The sequence below is a fragment of the Exophiala aquamarina genome (genome assembly GCF_000709125.1).
Source record: "Exophiala aquamarina CBS 119918 chromosome Unknown aczIA-supercont1.25, whole genome shotgun sequence".
Classification (NCBI taxonomy): Eukaryota; Fungi; Ascomycota; class Eurotiomycetes; order Chaetothyriales; family Herpotrichiellaceae; genus Exophiala; species Exophiala aquamarina.
The window spans coordinates 208,657-225,346 of NW_013550563.1; the positions used below are offsets into that span (position 1 = coordinate 208,657).

Consider the following 16,690-nt stretch of genomic DNA (forward strand, 5'->3'; position numbering starts at 1 on the left):
TGATCGAGATAGATGGTAATGTAACTTCGAGTGCTTGGAAATTTGCCTTGCTCTCCCTTCGACTGTTGTCTTTATCAAGCATCATCTCCTGGGCTTCCGAGATGTTCTGTTGACCCGGGAGTTATCTTCTTCTAGAGCCGGCTCAACATTAGAGGAGTCAAAATCCCCGGGCGTGTTGTCCATATCCATGATATCTGGATAAATGGAACGCCGTGTCATAATGAGTATAGAATAGTAGGGCTCAAGGAAGGGAGGACCTGTAGGTATAAGGACAGATATGGACATGGTGGATTCCGGTGGAGGATAAAGAGGGTAAGTCGAATTTGTTGAGAGACCAAGTTCAAACCTATAAGGTGGAAGCTGCAGATGTCGGATACAGTTGGAAATAAAACACAATATTGGTGTGATCGAACTGATCAACGAGTGGGTGATCGAGACAGCAATAGTGTCTCGTTCGGCTCTGTCAATTCAAAAGGAGCATATGGACTTGTACAGAGGCGATATCGTTCGCCCGGTTGAGCAAAATAGGCCTATCACATACTCCCCTGATCTGTCTAAGCCCACGGATATTGTCGAAAGGAGAGAAGTGGCAACCGAAATTGGAGAAGAGTTTGATCGAAAACATGCTGTCTGATGCCCTCTACGCGACCTCTTAGGTTACAGTGCCGTTTGCTCCTGCCTACTGAACACATGTGCGACGGCTTCCCTGAAGAGAAGTTGTGCATAAAATCTGTGGAAGGCATACAAACTAGCTAAGAACATCGGCTTGTTCTGAGTCGGGTTGCAGACCATCGAGGCAAACGTGATCCTGATCACATCACCACCACGGGCGCCTGGTTTGTGATCTCGGTGGACGATGAAGCGGTGTGCCCCGGCAAAAGATGATTCATCAGATCCAAATGCAAAATCAACGTAGCTCGACTGCGCAGGTGTGTGTACTACATTGGTAGTTGCGACGTCCAGGCACCTGTCGACCAGTTGGAAAGCTCCAAAAAGTGTTGCGTGCAAAGCCGGTAGTGTCTTTTCATCTAACGCTTTTGATGACCAGATGATTGATTCTTCGCGCGATTTGGGAATGCCTGTGCATCATCGTTAGCAGAGTGGTCGGAACGGGTCAAGTGAACGTGCCAGAGAAATCAACCAAAGTACGTTTAACGGCACCAAGCAGGGCCCCTTCAGCAGCGAAGACCCAACCACCAAAGAAGCCTTTCACAAATGTTGCTAAAATTTGTTCATCCGAATACTGGGTCTTAGAGGGGGGAAGGTGGAATTGAATTGATCTTGTGTCGGATGTAACCTGATGCCTTCGTGGATTTACGACAGCTGAACAGGTTTGAGAATGCAGAAATGATTCCTCACTGGTATCATACACGCTGATGGAGGACGGTTTAACGCGGTGAACCGTGCGTGTGATCATCAGACTCCAAGCACCCAAAGCGAGACTGGATGAGACTGACGCCCATTTGATGAATGTCGTAGCCATTAAGTGATTGGGAGGGGGATTGCGCGTGAAGCAAAGTGCGACGGCCAGGAAAACGAACACATACGGGTTGGTAGTTAATACGATGGAATACGAGGTAGCCCTTCCAAGCCACGTCCATTAGTATAGTACTGGTAATATACGGGTTTCATGATGCCGTGCGAGATAAAGCGATGTGTGTCCGTATAGGAAAAGAGCAATAAAGAGCTTGTGAGCATAGAGATTGGAGTAGCGTAGTGGTATTGTATCTACGTAGGAGACAAAGAGTGTAAGACTCCGCTCATCTACCTGGCTAGCTAATGGACGCATTGGCGCCAAGGTCAAACAGCGGAGAGCAAACGGCCCGTATCAATGGAGAAAGCTTTGGGCAAGATGGAGATCACAAGCCTCGAAATAGATCGATCCTAAAGGGCTACTCATACGAATGGGTTTCTAAGCACATTGAATTAAGCTTTCATGAACCGCTGCGGATGTGCACCCATACTCCACCGTAAAAAGACAGTACTTGACCGTAGCAGAGCGATGCGGGCAGTCTGGGGAAACCACCTCCAATCTCGGCCATAATTTTGTTCCTCGATGCACTGCGTGTTAACTCACGAATTCACTGCAGTGGCACTCCCTCAACCGCCCACCCGAGTCTCGTCGCTTGAACAGGGCCACCAGACTTCGATCACTTGACTTATTATGTCTCCCTCGGCCCTTATCGATCACTCGCCTCACCAGCCCACTGCTGCCCCTAAGCGTGCCTCTGCGAACAACCTCGTCCTCATTGATAATTATGACTCTTTCACATGGAATGTTTACCAGTACCTTGTCCTCGAAGGCGCCACTGTTACGGTATACCGCAACGACAAAGTCACTCTAGAAGAGCTCATTGCCAAAACCCCTTCACAACTGGTCATCAGCCCTGGCCCTGGCCATCCAGACTCAGATGCAGGAATTAGTAAAGCAGCCATCCAGCATTTTGCCGGCAAAATCCCAATCCTTGGGGTTTGCATGGGCCAGCAGTGCATTATCTCAGTCTTTGGAGGGAAGGTTGACGTTACTGGGGAGATCCTGCATGGCAAGACCTCACCTCTGAGGCATGATGGCAAGGGATGCTACACGACCCTGGAGCAGGACCTGCCAGTCACCAGATATCATTCTCTTGCAGGGACGCATCCCACGCTTCCGTCGTCGCTAGAGGTCTCTTCATGGATTGCCAAAGGCCCAGATGGCGGCAATGGCGTGATAATGGGTGTCCGACACAAGGAGTTCGTGGTCGAAGGCGTCCAATTCCACCCCGAAAGCATTCTCACCGAGAACGGTCGAGTCATGTTCGATAACTTCCTGTCCATGACTGGCGGAAGGTGGTCAGAGAATACACACCTTGCTGCATCTGTAGAATCCGCCAATGGAGTATCAAATGGCCATCAAGCCCTGGCCAAGGAGTCAATTCTGGACAAAATCTACGCCCACCGTCGACAGGCTGTAGCTGCACAAAAGCTTATTCCTTCACAACGACCGCCAGATTTACAAGCTGCCTACGACCTTGGTCTGGCTCCGCCTCAGATCTCGTTCCCAAATAGATTAAGGAGATCTGCTTATCCCCTCGCTCTCCTGGCAGAGATCAAACGAGCATCGCCCTCCAAAGGTATGATATCGATCAATACCTGTGCTCCTGCACAAGCACGAAAATATGCGAGTGCTGGCGCCAGTGCGATCTCGGTCCTCACCGAGCCAGAGTGGTTCAAGGGTAGCCTAGAAGACATGAGAGCTGTCCGCCAAAGTCTGGAAAGCATGCCCAACCGGCCGGCGGTACTCCGGAAAGAGTTCATCTTTGAGGAGTATCAGATCCTCGAGGCCCGTTTGGCTGGCGCAGACACCGTTCTTCTGATTGTTAAGATGCTCGATGTCAAGACTCTAACCCGGCTATACTACTATTCGCGGTCTCTGGGAATGGAACCCCTTGTCGAGGTCAATACCTCCGAGGAAATGAAGATTGCCGTCGAGCTTGGGGCCGAAGTCATTGGCGTCAATAACCGTGATCTCACCAACTTTGAGGTTGATCTTGGAACGACTAGTCGACTGATGGACAACGTTCCTAAATCGACCATTATCTGTGCCCTGAGCGGCATTTCCGGACCGCAGGATGTTCAAGCATACTTGAAGGATGGTGTTAAGGCAGTACTGGTTGGAGAAGCGCTAATGCGTGCCACGGACACAGTCGGTTTCATATCAAGGCTGGTGGGTGACCCCGATATCCCGCCGAAGCAAAAGTCTCAGCGACCTCTGCTCGTCAAAATTTGTGGCACGCGAACACCACAGGCGGCAAAGGCCGCAATCGAAGCAGGGGCAGACTCAATCGGGATCATTCTTGCCCCTGGTCGAACACGCACCGTCCCTGACGAAGTCGCTCTCCAGATAGCACACATTGTACGAACCACACCCAAACCTTCTGCGCTTCATCCACCGCACTTTCCAGATCTCGGTGCCTCCGACTTTTTCGAACACGCCTCTAAAACCCTCGTGAGGCCGGACCGTGCACAACTTGTCGGGGTTTTCGCCGGTGTTTCCCTAGCAGACATCATTGAAAAGGTCTATAAACTCAACCTCGACGTGGTGCAGTTGCACGGCTCCGAGCCCATAGAGTTCGGGCGCTCGATCCCCGTCCCTGTCATCCGCAAATTCTCGCCCTCTGAACAAGGCCTGTCCGCCCGGGGTTATCACGACCTGCCACTTCTCGATGCTGGGGCGGGCGGAACAGGCCAACGTCTCGACCTACAGGAGGTCCGGGCACTGTTCTCCCGCGATCCGGATGTGAGAGTCATGTTCGCGGGCGGTCTAACGCCCGACAATGTCCAGGGTGTGCTCGAGGGCCTAGGTCCTTACAAGGACAACATTGCGGGTGTCGACGTCAGCAGTGGAGTTGAAGAGAATGGAGCGCAGAGCATAGACAAAATCATCAGGTTTATCAGAGCTGTCAAAGGATAGATTCATAGGTGGTTTATTACTTGTCTTGAATGAACATGGAGGGAATAGATCGATTCAATCTTCAAATTTGATATAGCTTGGCCGTGGAGATCAACGTCTTGTGTAGTAGATGTCCATCAAAAATCCTACCAAATGAAGGGCTAGTTTTGTCTTCTCCTCGCCTAAGTTGCTCAATGCAAAACCAGGTGGTACAGGTTCGCAGTTACCTGATTTCAACCTAGAGCACGCCAAGTTATTTCCACACTGAGCATACCGCGCTTCGGACGTCAAGCGCATCATTTCCCTCGCAGTCTTTGCCAGTCTCTAGTTAATTAGTTGGTTAGGGCCGGTCCGAGCACACGGGAAGACGAGAAGCATGGTTGTGCCTAGCATCACGGCTATTTCTCTTCCCCACCACGAATGCCACTCGTTTACATTTCCAAGGAGGATCGTCTCTGACCTGACTGATGGTAGCCATTCTATCGGGTTCAGGGTGTAGGCCGTAGCCGGTGGGAGACTGGTAGCTAGACTGGTATGACCCTGTTTTAGCCTCAGGAGAGTTTCATCGTCTTTCACTCTGCCCAATATCTTACAGTTTCACTCAGAGCTTCTGCAAACCTCACACATAGTACATCGAGTCGTTCATTCAGATTCCAGTCTCGCTGACCGTAGTCTATTGGACTTCTATCCTTCACATCACAGGCTCTACTGACGCTGGCATGTGCTCGCTCATCTCACTAGATGAGCCTAAAGTCCCTCATTCTCATTTTATTTCTTCTATCAAAAGCGACTGTCGTTCAATCCATCTATCCTCCTCTTCATTCCTGCTTGAGCTCAGCGTCAGGTTCCGTTGACGGTTGCTTTGACCCTTTTGAGACAGTACTGGCAGAGACGATCCCAGCTTGTTCTTAGACTGTGGATTCCCAGTCTGGCATTTGACAAGCGCACCCTGATTTGTTCACCAAGCCCATTCTCGAGCCTCAGCGCCTTCGATCGGTCCATATTTTACTCTTGTTTGAATTTCAACCCAACTCTAGACTATCCGTGAAATCCAAACTCCATCATGGGCCGGACTTTTGCCCGTATCAACCTTGCATCCACGAACGACTTCCCTGCTCACAAGAACGACAAGATCAAGGGATGGGTCGAGCACAATGGCGGGGCCTTCTCCAAGGAAATCACTGCCTCCGTGACACATCTTGTGGCAAGCCCCAGAGCTTGGAAGAGCTATGTTCCCGTTGGTGAGTATTAGTTCATTCCAGTTGATGAGAGCCCAAGTTTTGGAGATGTACCGCAGTCAGTTCCATTCGACAGGCGACAGGTCGTTGGACAATCAAGTTTCAGCACTCACTCATCTCCGGCGACTTGCATTCTAGCTGGCATCGTACTTGACAGGGAATCTTGGGGTGTGCATTGCTTCAGAAACCTTTACACGTATCCTCGTCTCTGGAGGGGTTAGATCCTCAATATTCAAAGTTTGCTTAAACCCGTCACTAACTCATAGTCCAATTCAAGTCAAGGAGGCGCGCCGACTTCGAACCATCCACATTGTGAGACTTGAATGGCTTGAGGACAGTCTCCTGAGCAAGAGTCGCCGTCCACTTGACACATTCAAATATGAGTACGAGCACCGCAAGATCCTTAAGCCGCCGCGACCTCGACAACGTAGGACAGCGGACGGCAGTCTGACTCACTGCTCTAGTGACGACGCAGACGGGGGAGTACTGAGAGCCGCATCAAGAATAGACAAGATCCAAGAACTAAAGATGAAGAAACAGCAATCTCAGGCACTGGGGAGGATCGGCAAGGCGGAGAGGCTCGAAGTATCAGGTAAGAGTTTGCCACTTACTGAACTTGTGAGGACTTGCTTGCTCTTCAAGGGCTAACACTCTGCAGCAAAAGAATTTGATGCTGAGTGCATCCAATTCGAAAAAGACATGGCTGCTAGTAAGCGTTGTCGCTTAATATCCGAGGTGGGTTGAGAATTGACCTGGTGACCAGAGAATTATCGTCCATTTGTCGACAGCAAGGGCTTCATCTATCTTTTGACCCTGGTCAGAAAGGACAAGTTGAGAAACAGGCTGGAGAAACATCGAGTCAAGGTGCGTTATGCACCATATTTCACCTTTGAGCACAAAACATCGTATGAAGTTTCGCACGAAAACCCACTCGTCCATCACAAAAGGTCACATGTGGACGCTCGGCTGGCTTGTGACAAGGCAATGCCTTCGATTGGAGACCGGGATTCAAGACCCAGCATGGTGAAAATTGCATCCAGCGAGTCGAAGGCCATCCTTCCCCCTTGCCCAATGCCCCTGTACTACTTCCCCAAGCCATACCCATATTCCGCATACCCAGTTCTGGCTAGTGCGCTCCCCAGAAAATTGACAATGTCCAATCCTCATCTTCGTGTTCGCATTCCGGACCCATGGGCTCAGGGTTTGCAGCTTTTCGAATACGAGCCACCAAACACCGGAGCTGGCCATGGAGACGCGAGCCAAAAGCGCACGAAAGAATACGCATGCTACACGATCTATAGCCGACCAGGTCACCGACATGTGGAGACCCTTGCACCTCCTGGAAGTACCTTCGACTTTGCTTGGAACATGTTTCGAAAAATATTCAAGCAGAAAGTGGGAGTGGACTGGGAAACGCGTGATATGGATCGGGAGGGAGAGCGGAAAGATGAGAGTGAAGAGAGTCGAATCGGGGGAGAAGATGGAGCTGATGATGGGAGGCTCTGGAATTTCTTTGGACCATTGCGTCTCAAGCAGCAGGCCAAGTCGGAAGAGGACCAATCTACCTTGAATGGCGGAACGGAGAGACGGCCAAGTGCGACGGTGGTTGTCAACACACCTGAAGTAGGAGAGGAGCAGCCGATCGAAGTCCAAGCGAGGACGCCAGACGGCGGATGGTGACCGATATTCATGGCCAGCTGTGCTTGACGGTGGATAACCGATATATTCTGGCTTGGCGTGAAGGGCCAAAGAGTCGCGAGAGGGGTTTGGCTACAACAAGAAAGGTACAGCAGAGTGATCTCCTGCATTTTGGAGCAAACGTCTTTGGATCGGAATACTTTTGAAGCAGGTGACGCGACTTGGTTAGTGTATCATAGATAGTCCTTCTTTCTTGAGGTTCTCGTGTATTGGGTCAACGCCCATTCGATATCGCCTCCTGCACCGGACTCGAGAGTGCCGGCCTTGATCTCGAAACATCGCATGGTCATTCTAGGACCAACTTCAGCGAGCTCAACATCTCGATAACTGGTTTGTACAAAAACATGGTGCCTGACTTGGATACTGTCCCCAACATTCTTGAAAGTGACCACACGAGTTCCGAGCCGGTGAGGACCGTCACGGGGAGGGAAGATGTGCTTGAGGACCTGCACGACCCTCTTTCCCAATCGGGTTGTAAAGCCTTCGAAAATGAGATGAGGATAAGACTCAGAGACGGTTCCTCTGGCAGAGTCGGGAATATCGGCCCTCAGGACGACGTTGTGGAGCGAGAAGGAAGCGGTAGGGCCATGGGGGAGATGAGAGATGGTCATGGCAGTCGGAGTGCCTCGGTGCTCGTGCAGTAGGATAATGTCGGTCAGGGCGGCAGATTTAGCACTGGCGACAAGATTGGGCAGGATGAGATTTCCTCGATTCAAACGAATGGAGGTGGGCAGCAGTAACCGGATTTCTTTCGAGAAGGCGGCGAGACGGGTGGAAGGGCTACGAGAGGTGGTGATGAGGGGTCGAGGGTCGGAGAGTCCCGAGAGCATAGAGTATTCATCGTCGATAGAGTCCTGAGCAGCAGCAGAGTCGGGGTCAAGGGATTGGTCGTACTTGAAGTCTTTGCGCAGAGATTTGTCGTTGGCGATGGAGGGGTCTAGAGGTTTTCCCGAGGCGAGGGACTGTTTGAGGAGAGCACGCTTCTCTGCGATGCTTGCATCCCGAAGTTGGAGCGCGCGACGATAGATGTAGTCACGGCGTTCTCTGGCCTGGCGCCGGAGCATGTTTGAGGTGCAGAGTGGCAGTGGCAGTGGTTGACGGTATACGAGATGATGCTGCCAAAATTGCCCTGGCAGAGTACGGAGTAATTATCGAGCATGTCAGTAAAATCAAATTTCAGAAAACCGCGGTCGGCAGACCTTCCCCATTGGTGCCAGTGTGCGCCGCGTCGCACCTGCAGTTTGCACATCCAACTCCAACTCGTGACTTCCTTTCCCCCCCCAGACTCTGTCCAGTGGCCCACTGACATCCTATCATGCCATAATAATCTCTCTCTTTTGTCCTACTGCTTCGCCAACATCTTTGAATCTACACCCTACCGTCCAAACTCCGTGTCCCTTCTCCCTTATCTCTTGCTCTGCGCATGTCTCCTCACTGCGCGCACCCACCCTCTACGTCGAGCCACGAGACTAACCGGAGGGGTTGTGTGGAACGAATCGATAGAAAACCCCGAACCTACATGCCATCCGAGATCTGGTCTTGATGAACCACAAACACGAAGAGAACCCCCTCTTCCTCTACCGCTATCCTCTCGCGCCATCCTGATCTCTTGCCCCTTTCTTTCAAGATGGAGGCCTTCAGCAATATGGGAAACCACCTGGTTTCCAACTCCGCTGCCGCCATCAATGCCACCGACGATGTATCCACCCTCGACCCCGATGAAAGCGTCCTTAGCCTGGCCCAGGGTCCCCGTAGACGCCAGCACGATGACGACGATGACGAGTCCGAGAGTGTGGAGGAGGACGATCTGGAGAGCCTGGCCAGCGCTGCCGTCGACGGGAAGAAACAACCCACTAAGCCCCAAGACCTTGAGCCCGAGAAGGAATTGCCTCCACATGCTTGCGCGTATGTTTGTCCTTGAAAGGCCATTGACATCGACATTGACATTGCCCCCAAACTAACGCTCTTTCAGCTATTGCGGCATCCACAACCCAAGCACCGTCGTCCGCTGTCTTAGCTGCTCCAAGTGGTTCTGCAGCGCCCGTGGGAACACCTCTTCCTCGCACATCGTCAACCACCTGGTCCGTGCCCGCCACAAGGAAGTCCAACTACATCCTAGCAGCTCTCTCGGCGATACCGTGTTGGAATGCTACAACTGTGGGACCAAGAACGTATTTCTCCTCGGTTTTATCCCTGCCAAGTCAGACACTGTCGTTGTCCTGCTCTGCCGTCAGCCTTGCGCCGCGATGCCTTCCTCCAAGGATATGAACTGGGACACCTCCAGATGGCAGCCTCTGATTGAGGACCGATCCTTCCTCTCTTGGCTTGTCGCTCAGCCCACCGACCAGGAACAATTACGCGCCAGGCATCTCAGCCCTCAGATGATCGCAAAGTTGGAGGAATTGTGGAAAGAAAATGCCCAAGCCACAATTACCGACTTAGAAAAGTCCGCCAACATCGATGATGAACCCGCCCCCGTCCTCCTTCGCTACGACGACGCCTATCAATACCAGAACGTGTTTGGCCCACTCGTCAAGATCGAAGCCGATTATGATCGAAAGCTGAAGGAAAGCCAGTCCCAGGATAATCTCACCGTGCGCTGGGATGTCGGCTTAAACAACAAACACCTTGCAAGTTTCGTTCTCCCAAAGTTGGAGCTCGGGGATGTCAAGCTAGCAGTCGGTGATGAAATGCGACTGAAGTATGCTGGTGAACTGCGACCTGTCTGGGAAGGCGTGGGCTATGTCATCAAGATTCCTAACAACCAGTCTGACGAAGTCACCATCGAGCTACGCTCCAAAGGCGATCACAAGTCTGTCCCCACCGAATGCACGCACAATTTCACCGCCGACTACGTCTGGAAAGCTACATCCTTCGACCGAATGCAGCTGGCCATGAAGACATTTGCCATCGACGAGATGAGTGTCTCTGGCTATATTTTCCACCGCCTCCTGGGCCACGAAGTTGCCGCTGCCCCCATGAAAACTCAATTGCCCAAGAAATTCAGTGTCCCAGGCCTCCCTGAACTCAATGGCAGCCAGATCAATGCTGTCAAGTCGGTTTTGCAAAAGCCCCTAAGCCTGATCCAAGGTCCTCCGGGGACAGGAAAGACGGTCACCTCCGCCACCATCATCTACCACCTTTCAAAGACCAATGGTGGGCAGGTCCTAGTCTGTGCCCCATCCAACGTGGCTGTGGATCAACTTTGCGAACGAGTCCATCGCACTGGTCTCAAGACCGTTCGAGTCACTGCCAAGTCACGAGAAGATGTTGAATCACCGGTGGGCTTTTTGTCCCTACACGAGCAAGTCCGAATCAATGACAGCAATGTTGAGCTTACTAAGCTCAACCAGCTTAAGTCGGAACTGGGAGAATTGTCGAGCCAAGATGAGAAGAAGTACAAATCCCTGACCCGGGCTGCAGAGCGAGAAATCCTCACGAATGCCGATGTCATCTGCTGCACCTGTGTTGGCGCTGGTGATCCGAGACTGGCCAAGTTCAAGTTTCGAACCGTGCTCATTGACGAGTCCACTCAATCAGCTGAGCCCGAGTGCATGATTCCATTGGTTCTTGGCTGCAAACAAGTGGTCCTGGTAGGCGACCATCAACAGCTTGGTCCGGTCATCATGAATAAGAAAGCTGCCAAGGCTGGACTCAACCAGTCTCTGTTTGAACGCCTGGTCATTCTTGGGTGCGCCCCCATTCGTCTCAATGTCCAGTATCGCATGCATCCATGCTTGTCAGAATTCCCTTCGAACATGTTCTACGAAGGATCACTTCAGAACGGAGTGACCATGCAAGATCGCCTGCGCAAGGACGTGGATTTCCCGTGGCCTGTGGCCGAGTCGCCCATGATGTTCTGGTCCAATCTTGGTAACGAAGAAATCTCGGCCTCGGGAACTTCTTATCTCAACCGGACCGAAGCGGCCAATGTCGAGAAGATTGTCACGAGGTTTTTCAAGGCTGGCGTCAAACCATCTGGGATTGGTGTCATCACTCCGTACGAGGGCCAACGCAGCTACATTGTCAGCTCGATGCAGGCAAACGGCACATTTAAGAAAGAACTATACAAGGAGATCGAAGTCGCGTCAGTGGATGCGTTCCAAGGCCGAGAGAAAGATTTCATCATATTGTCCTGTGTTCGCTCCAATGATCATCAAGGAATAGGCTTTTTGAGTGACCCCCGCCGTCTCAACGTCGCTATGACTCGAGCGAAGTTCGGGTTGGTGATTCTTGGTAATCCCAAGGTCCTTTCGAAGCACCCGCTCTGGCATTATCTCTTGTTGCACTACAAGGAGCGAAATTGCCTTGTGGAAGGCCCTCTGACCAATCTCCAAATATCTCTCCATCAATTCAGCCGGCCCAAGCAGTCCTACCGTGGGCCTCAGCGATACCAAATGGCTTACAATCACGCGAGTCACATGGCCAATGGTATGATGAATGGGCGAGCTCCTCAACGTGGGGAATATCGCGAGGGTGGCTCGGTTGTAGGCTATATTCCGGATGATGTGTCGTCGATTCATTCTTCCGCAATTGGCGGCGTTGGTGTCCCTGCTGGTTACCCTCCCATGTTCCAAGGGTTTACACCCGATAATTGGCCCTCGGTCTCGGGGGTCAATGGCCGTCGTCCGAATGGCGTCAAACCAAGACCTTTTACTGCCAGCGTGGCGGGTGAGTCGACGGTGGCAACGGAGTCGGATATCACTGGTAGTGGTATTGGAGGCGTCACGCTGGACCAATTGTCCATTCACGATACCAACAAGCCGGCGAGCTACAACCAGGCCGATCGTTTGAAGAGGTACGTCGAGGGGGGCGGTCCCAACATCGGGTATCTTGGGAATCATAAGGTCGGCAAAGGCATTCACGAGGATGAGGATGCAAGGAGTGTATCGACTGCTTTTGCTAGCCAAATTGGGGGTGGGTACGACTGATTGAAGCATGGATGACGACGAAATCTCAGTGACAAGAAATGAGCTCAAGATTGAGCCAGCACACATACTCTTACAGTTATTTATGATGCAGTCATCAAACCTCCGACGGGTTCTATTCAGCCGAGCCCTCCTACCAGCTTGGCTGTTCTTCTTTGGAACTGCCAATGAGGCGGCTCAACGTCCGTCGGGTCCAGCATCAACACTGCGACTTGTGCAAGTACCGCCAGTACCTGCAACGGGATGTTGTCGGCCAGAAGCATGACGGCCAGCTTCAAACTGATGGAACAGTCAGAGAAGTTCGGAGCTAGTCTGTGGAGAAGGGCCCTGAGTCTATGCCGGGGAGCAGGCTCTGCTTGAATGACAAGGAGAATCGTTTTGGCCAGTATAGGGGAGGAATGTCTTTTGCTTGAAGCGAGGGGCTGTGGCGAGGAGAGCGATGGAAAGAAATCTCGTGGTAGATGTAGAGGGATCAGATTGACAGATCAGATTGTGTTCATGTTTGTGCTTGTCATTTTTACTTCTTGGGCGAGGGTTTCCGTAGCCACACACTCGTTAAGTAATTAGGTAACCTTTCATTGAGTGGTCAATATTACTTGACCTTCAAGGGTGACATTTTTGTATTAGCGATCGAAAATAGAGTACAATCCAGCTACATGGCTAATGTAACTCTAGGTACCTACACCTGAGCGATTTTGGAAGTAAAGTGCCAGCTTCGTGGCGGGAATATTACGGGTACACAGGTAACTTGTCATATCGACCTGGTACCAGGGCTCCCGGCAAATCCCAAGTCGTTCGTAATATGGCTTAAAGCGTACTAAGTGTCGTGTTTTCTTATATCCCGAGCACCTCATACCTTGCCATCGAACATCGACGCATACGCAGTATTGGCCATGGATCCATTGTCTTGCACAAGCATGCAAGATCCAAGTGGGCGCCTTGGCCGAATTTCTTGCAATCTGGCAGAATCAATCATGAGAACGCCAGAGCCCCAAGAACACAACATACTCGGTAGCTCTCGTATTGATTTTCTCGCACCAAATTTTGCGGAGTGACGATTCAAAGACAGGGGTTTCTCGATACTGGTGCGACTGCCAGTGTCTACAGTAGTTGCTAGCACCTGTGGTGCCACTAGTTTCCACTAACTGGCACTAGCTGCTTTAGTGGCCCAATGTGGTTAGTGAAGGGGCCTGATGTTGCGCTGCCTGAAACAGTAAGTGCCAAACCCCCCCGCGGCATTTTGCTCAAATCACCCACTCAACACCTAAAACATCGATCCCACCCTCCTCCTGATGTTTGCTCCTCAATTTGGTGAGGCCAATTGCGGGCCTAGAACCTACTACTATTTCTCCGAACGCATCGACGCTTGAGTTTCGGATCATGGGTCTTCCGACACAATGAGTTCCAGCTATCCGCGGCTGAACCGTCACCATCTCCTTCAACTGGCCATTTGGTGACAGCAGCGGCGTAGATCAGCTTGGAGCTGATCGGGGCCCGCGCGTGCCCTGACGTATCTAATGGTAGGGAGGTAGGTCATGAGCATTTTCTCCTCTATTTTCAATTCTGCATCTTATACAGCAGCTGTTGATCGTGGTCGAAGAGGGTTATTCTTCACAAGGAACGCGGGTGTGACGTGCACCTGGACTCGACCGGCACATAGTCTGAAAAAGAAGCACCGAGCAGGAAGTCGAGACGGGAAGAGCAAGACACCTGAAAAGAGAGAATCAGGCTGGTTGCACAAGAGTGATCATGGCTGTTGTCGAAACCATCCCCAACCAGCATGCTGTCAAGACAGCATTTGAGCATCCTATCTATGCATCAGATGGCTCGGCTCTACCCTTCAGTGCCTTGTTCGATAATCACAGTGAGAGCTCAACTCCACCCGACCGAATATTGGTCATCTTCATTCGACATTTCTTCTGCGGGAATTGTCAGGAGTACATCCGGAGGCTCTCTTCGCTCGAGTCTCCCTTCCATCCTTCCAACAAATCTCATTCGGCTGTAACGACTCAAAACTTCTCCAAGCCAGCAAAACACCCACTGCCTTCAGTCATCATCGTCGGCCCTGGCCTGCCAACTCTGATCGCCACGTATATTCGTATCACACAATGTGCCTTTCCGGTCTACTGCGACCCAACCACTCAGCTATACGATCTGCTAGGTATGCATCGCACGCTTTCCCTCGGCCACAAATCTCCTGTCTACATTCAGCATTCTCTCTTCAGCGGGGCCGTCAAATCGGCATTACAGATTGTCCGTCGAGTCGGCAATGGCGACGCAACGGGTGGAGGAGACTGGAACATCAACGGTGGAGAGTTCCTGTTCGTTCAGCCTCGGCTGCATGTCAACGGGTCTAAGTCACGGTCACCATCGAGATCGGCAGGTGGAAGAGCACCATCCTCGACCCGAGCCACGGCTTCTAGTTCCGTATCGAGTTCAAGTTCAGGATCGACGCTGGGCTGGGAAATCTCCTGGTGCCACCGAATGCTGAATTCGCGTGACCATACCGAATTGCATCAATTGCATTATAACACCTGCTTCTCTCCTGCAAATTCTTCACGGACCCCATCTCCCCCTCGTTCGATTCTCGTCAATGGTAATCGCCAACCTCAGCCTCAGCGATCTCAAACTCTTCCTATTGCTTCTACGGAGTCGTTTAAGAGCTATTCGAATGATTGTCAAGGCTCCTGTCCCGGCCCGGATATTCCTCGATCGAGGGACGAGGTCCGACATCATCGCTCACAGTCTCCCGCCGCTGGGAAGCGGCCCAATAGCCGGAGTCGTTCGCGAAGCACAAGCACTGGAGCCAGCACGATCGCAAGTATACCCAGACCGAGGTCATCTGCGTCTCGAGCCATGAACCACCACCGAAACGATTCGGAAATTTCAGCCTCCATCAAAGAAGCCCAGCCACGCAAGAGCTTTTCAGATTCCATCATGGAAAAGGTGGGCGGTTTAGTCCGAGCCAAGTCACTCACATCCAAATCATCAAACCGGCACACTGCAGATGACTCCAACATTGTACGTAGACCTTCAACTCGATCACAGAATCATGAACCACAACGACCCCGAATGTCACTAAGCCTTGCCCGCGCCAAATTGGCCTTGAGAGCAAACGCCGAACCACTCTCATCTACTCCTAATACTAGTAGCTTTCCGCGGCCTCCACCTCCTCAACCAGAATCCGACTCAAGCAGCGCCTCCCGGCCTGGGGGGTCTACTGAAGTCAGAAAACTGATACCTACGCCCCTCCGCCCTCGTTCTCGATCACGATCAAAGTCCCGATCCCAGTCTAACTCGAAGCGACCGACTTCCTTGCGGAACGAAGACGAGATTGACATGGACGAGAATGGAATCATGATCGTCGATGGGGTTGAATTTGTCAACGTTATTTCAGTCCAAGCTCGTGTAGATGCAATTGCAGCAACTCCAAACGAGACAAAGCCGCAACGAGCAGCCCCTAGCAGTGATAAATCACTTTCACAGCAGCGGGTGACGGAGAGGCAACAAGCGCCAACCCGTTCTCAACCACTACGAAACCAAGGATATACACGTGGCAGCGTTGGGTTGAATCTCCTGACCGACCGAAGCACGGCGGCGGTCGCGGCAAGACTCGCTGCCACCAGCACACCTAAGATTGGCACCGGTGAAGCTCTTGGGATTGTTGGTGAAAATCCGCACCAAGGGTACCCCCTCTTGCACCACCATCAACAGCACGGTGGGTTCAGGTCCAGCATGACCATAGGTTTGACGGCGAGCGCACCCGCCATCTCTTCGCATTAAGCAAATTGAGAGTGTTATGTTCTCAACTTCCGTTTTCTCTTGTTGCTGCGTACGTAGCTATCTCTGATTTTTCCATGATTCAATAGCAACGGGCAAGCGATGGCGTCCTGGTCTCGTTCTCTTTCTTGATGCTGCAGCATCAATACTGCGTACCTGAGCTTTATGGCCCTGTATCTGATTGTTTTGTTACATCTGCGACCGGAGCGTGGAAAGATGTGGACTCGATGAGAAATGAATGATGTTGAGTGCCCTGTCCAGGTCCATGAGGCTATCGGAAGTAGCTAGGACAGGCAACTCTCGCTAGTTCGAGATGTGAATGTGAGATGGTCGATGTAAGCTGGATCAATGATTGGCTTGCGGATCCGGGTGAGCTCGCGGGCGAGCCGACCCAGTGGTGGTGAGCCTTGAGAATGTCCTCACCAGTGATACGAAAATCCGAAATCCGTCTGCACACATCTACACATCTACAGATTAAATCCTATGTACATATCACTGCATAGATACATATCAACCCCATTTTATCCATGGCGCAAGATAAGCCGCACAGGGATGTCAGACCAGACCTGACCTGAACGAACGAGCGGTTGATTACTAAGGGTAGCCCTCGATGC

The 16,690-nt window shown here is 51.7% G+C and overlaps 6 protein-coding genes across 6 annotated transcripts; 4 read left to right on the forward strand and 2 right to left on the reverse strand.

The window, feature by feature from the left end:
- Positions 1–657: 657 nt before the first annotated feature.
- On the reverse strand, positions 658–1,483 carry A1O9_12674 (uncharacterized protein; the record flags this gene model as incomplete). Its single annotated transcript, XM_013398460.1, has 2 exons — positions 658–1,079; positions 1,150–1,483. 2 exons carry the CDS (start codon positions 1,481–1,483, stop codon positions 658–660), a joined length of 756 nt encoding a protein of 251 aa, XP_013253914.1.
- A 681-nt stretch (positions 1,484–2,164) lies between these two features.
- Positions 2,165–4,453, forward strand: A1O9_12675 (anthranilate synthase component 2; the record flags this gene model as incomplete). The annotated part of the gene is made up of 1 exon (XM_013398461.1): positions 2,165–4,453. The coding sequence occupies one exon, from the start codon at positions 2,165–2,167 to the stop codon at positions 4,451–4,453; it is 2,289 nt and encodes a 762-aa protein (XP_013253915.1).
- A 1,042-nt stretch (positions 4,454–5,495) lies between these two features.
- A1O9_12676 (uncharacterized protein) lies at positions 5,496–7,350 on the forward strand (the record flags this gene model as incomplete). The annotated part of the gene is made up of 4 exons (XM_013398462.1): positions 5,496–5,673; positions 5,948–6,268; positions 6,335–6,379; positions 6,434–7,350. The coding sequence occupies 4 exons, from the start codon at positions 5,496–5,498 to the stop codon at positions 7,348–7,350; spliced, it is 1,461 nt and encodes a 486-aa protein (XP_013253916.1).
- Positions 7,351–7,541: 191 nt separating this feature from the next.
- On the reverse strand, positions 7,542–8,432 carry A1O9_12677 (uncharacterized protein; the record flags this gene model as incomplete). The annotated part of the gene is made up of 1 exon (XM_013398463.1): positions 7,542–8,432. The coding sequence occupies one exon, from the start codon at positions 8,430–8,432 to the stop codon at positions 7,542–7,544; it is 891 nt and encodes a 296-aa protein (XP_013253917.1).
- Positions 8,433–8,995: 563 nt separating this feature from the next.
- On the forward strand, positions 8,996–12,299 carry A1O9_12678 (regulator-nonsense transcripts 1; the record flags this gene model as incomplete). The annotated part of the gene is made up of 2 exons (XM_013398464.1): positions 8,996–9,273; positions 9,341–12,299. The coding sequence occupies 2 exons, from the start codon at positions 8,996–8,998 to the stop codon at positions 12,297–12,299; spliced, it is 3,237 nt and encodes a 1,078-aa protein (XP_013253918.1).
- A 1,746-nt stretch (positions 12,300–14,045) lies between these two features.
- A1O9_12679 (uncharacterized protein) lies at positions 14,046–16,079 on the forward strand (the record flags this gene model as incomplete). Its single annotated transcript, XM_013398465.1, has 1 exon — positions 14,046–16,079. The coding sequence occupies one exon, from the start codon at positions 14,046–14,048 to the stop codon at positions 16,077–16,079; it is 2,034 nt and encodes a 677-aa protein (XP_013253919.1).
- Positions 16,080–16,690: the final 611 nt, after the last annotated feature.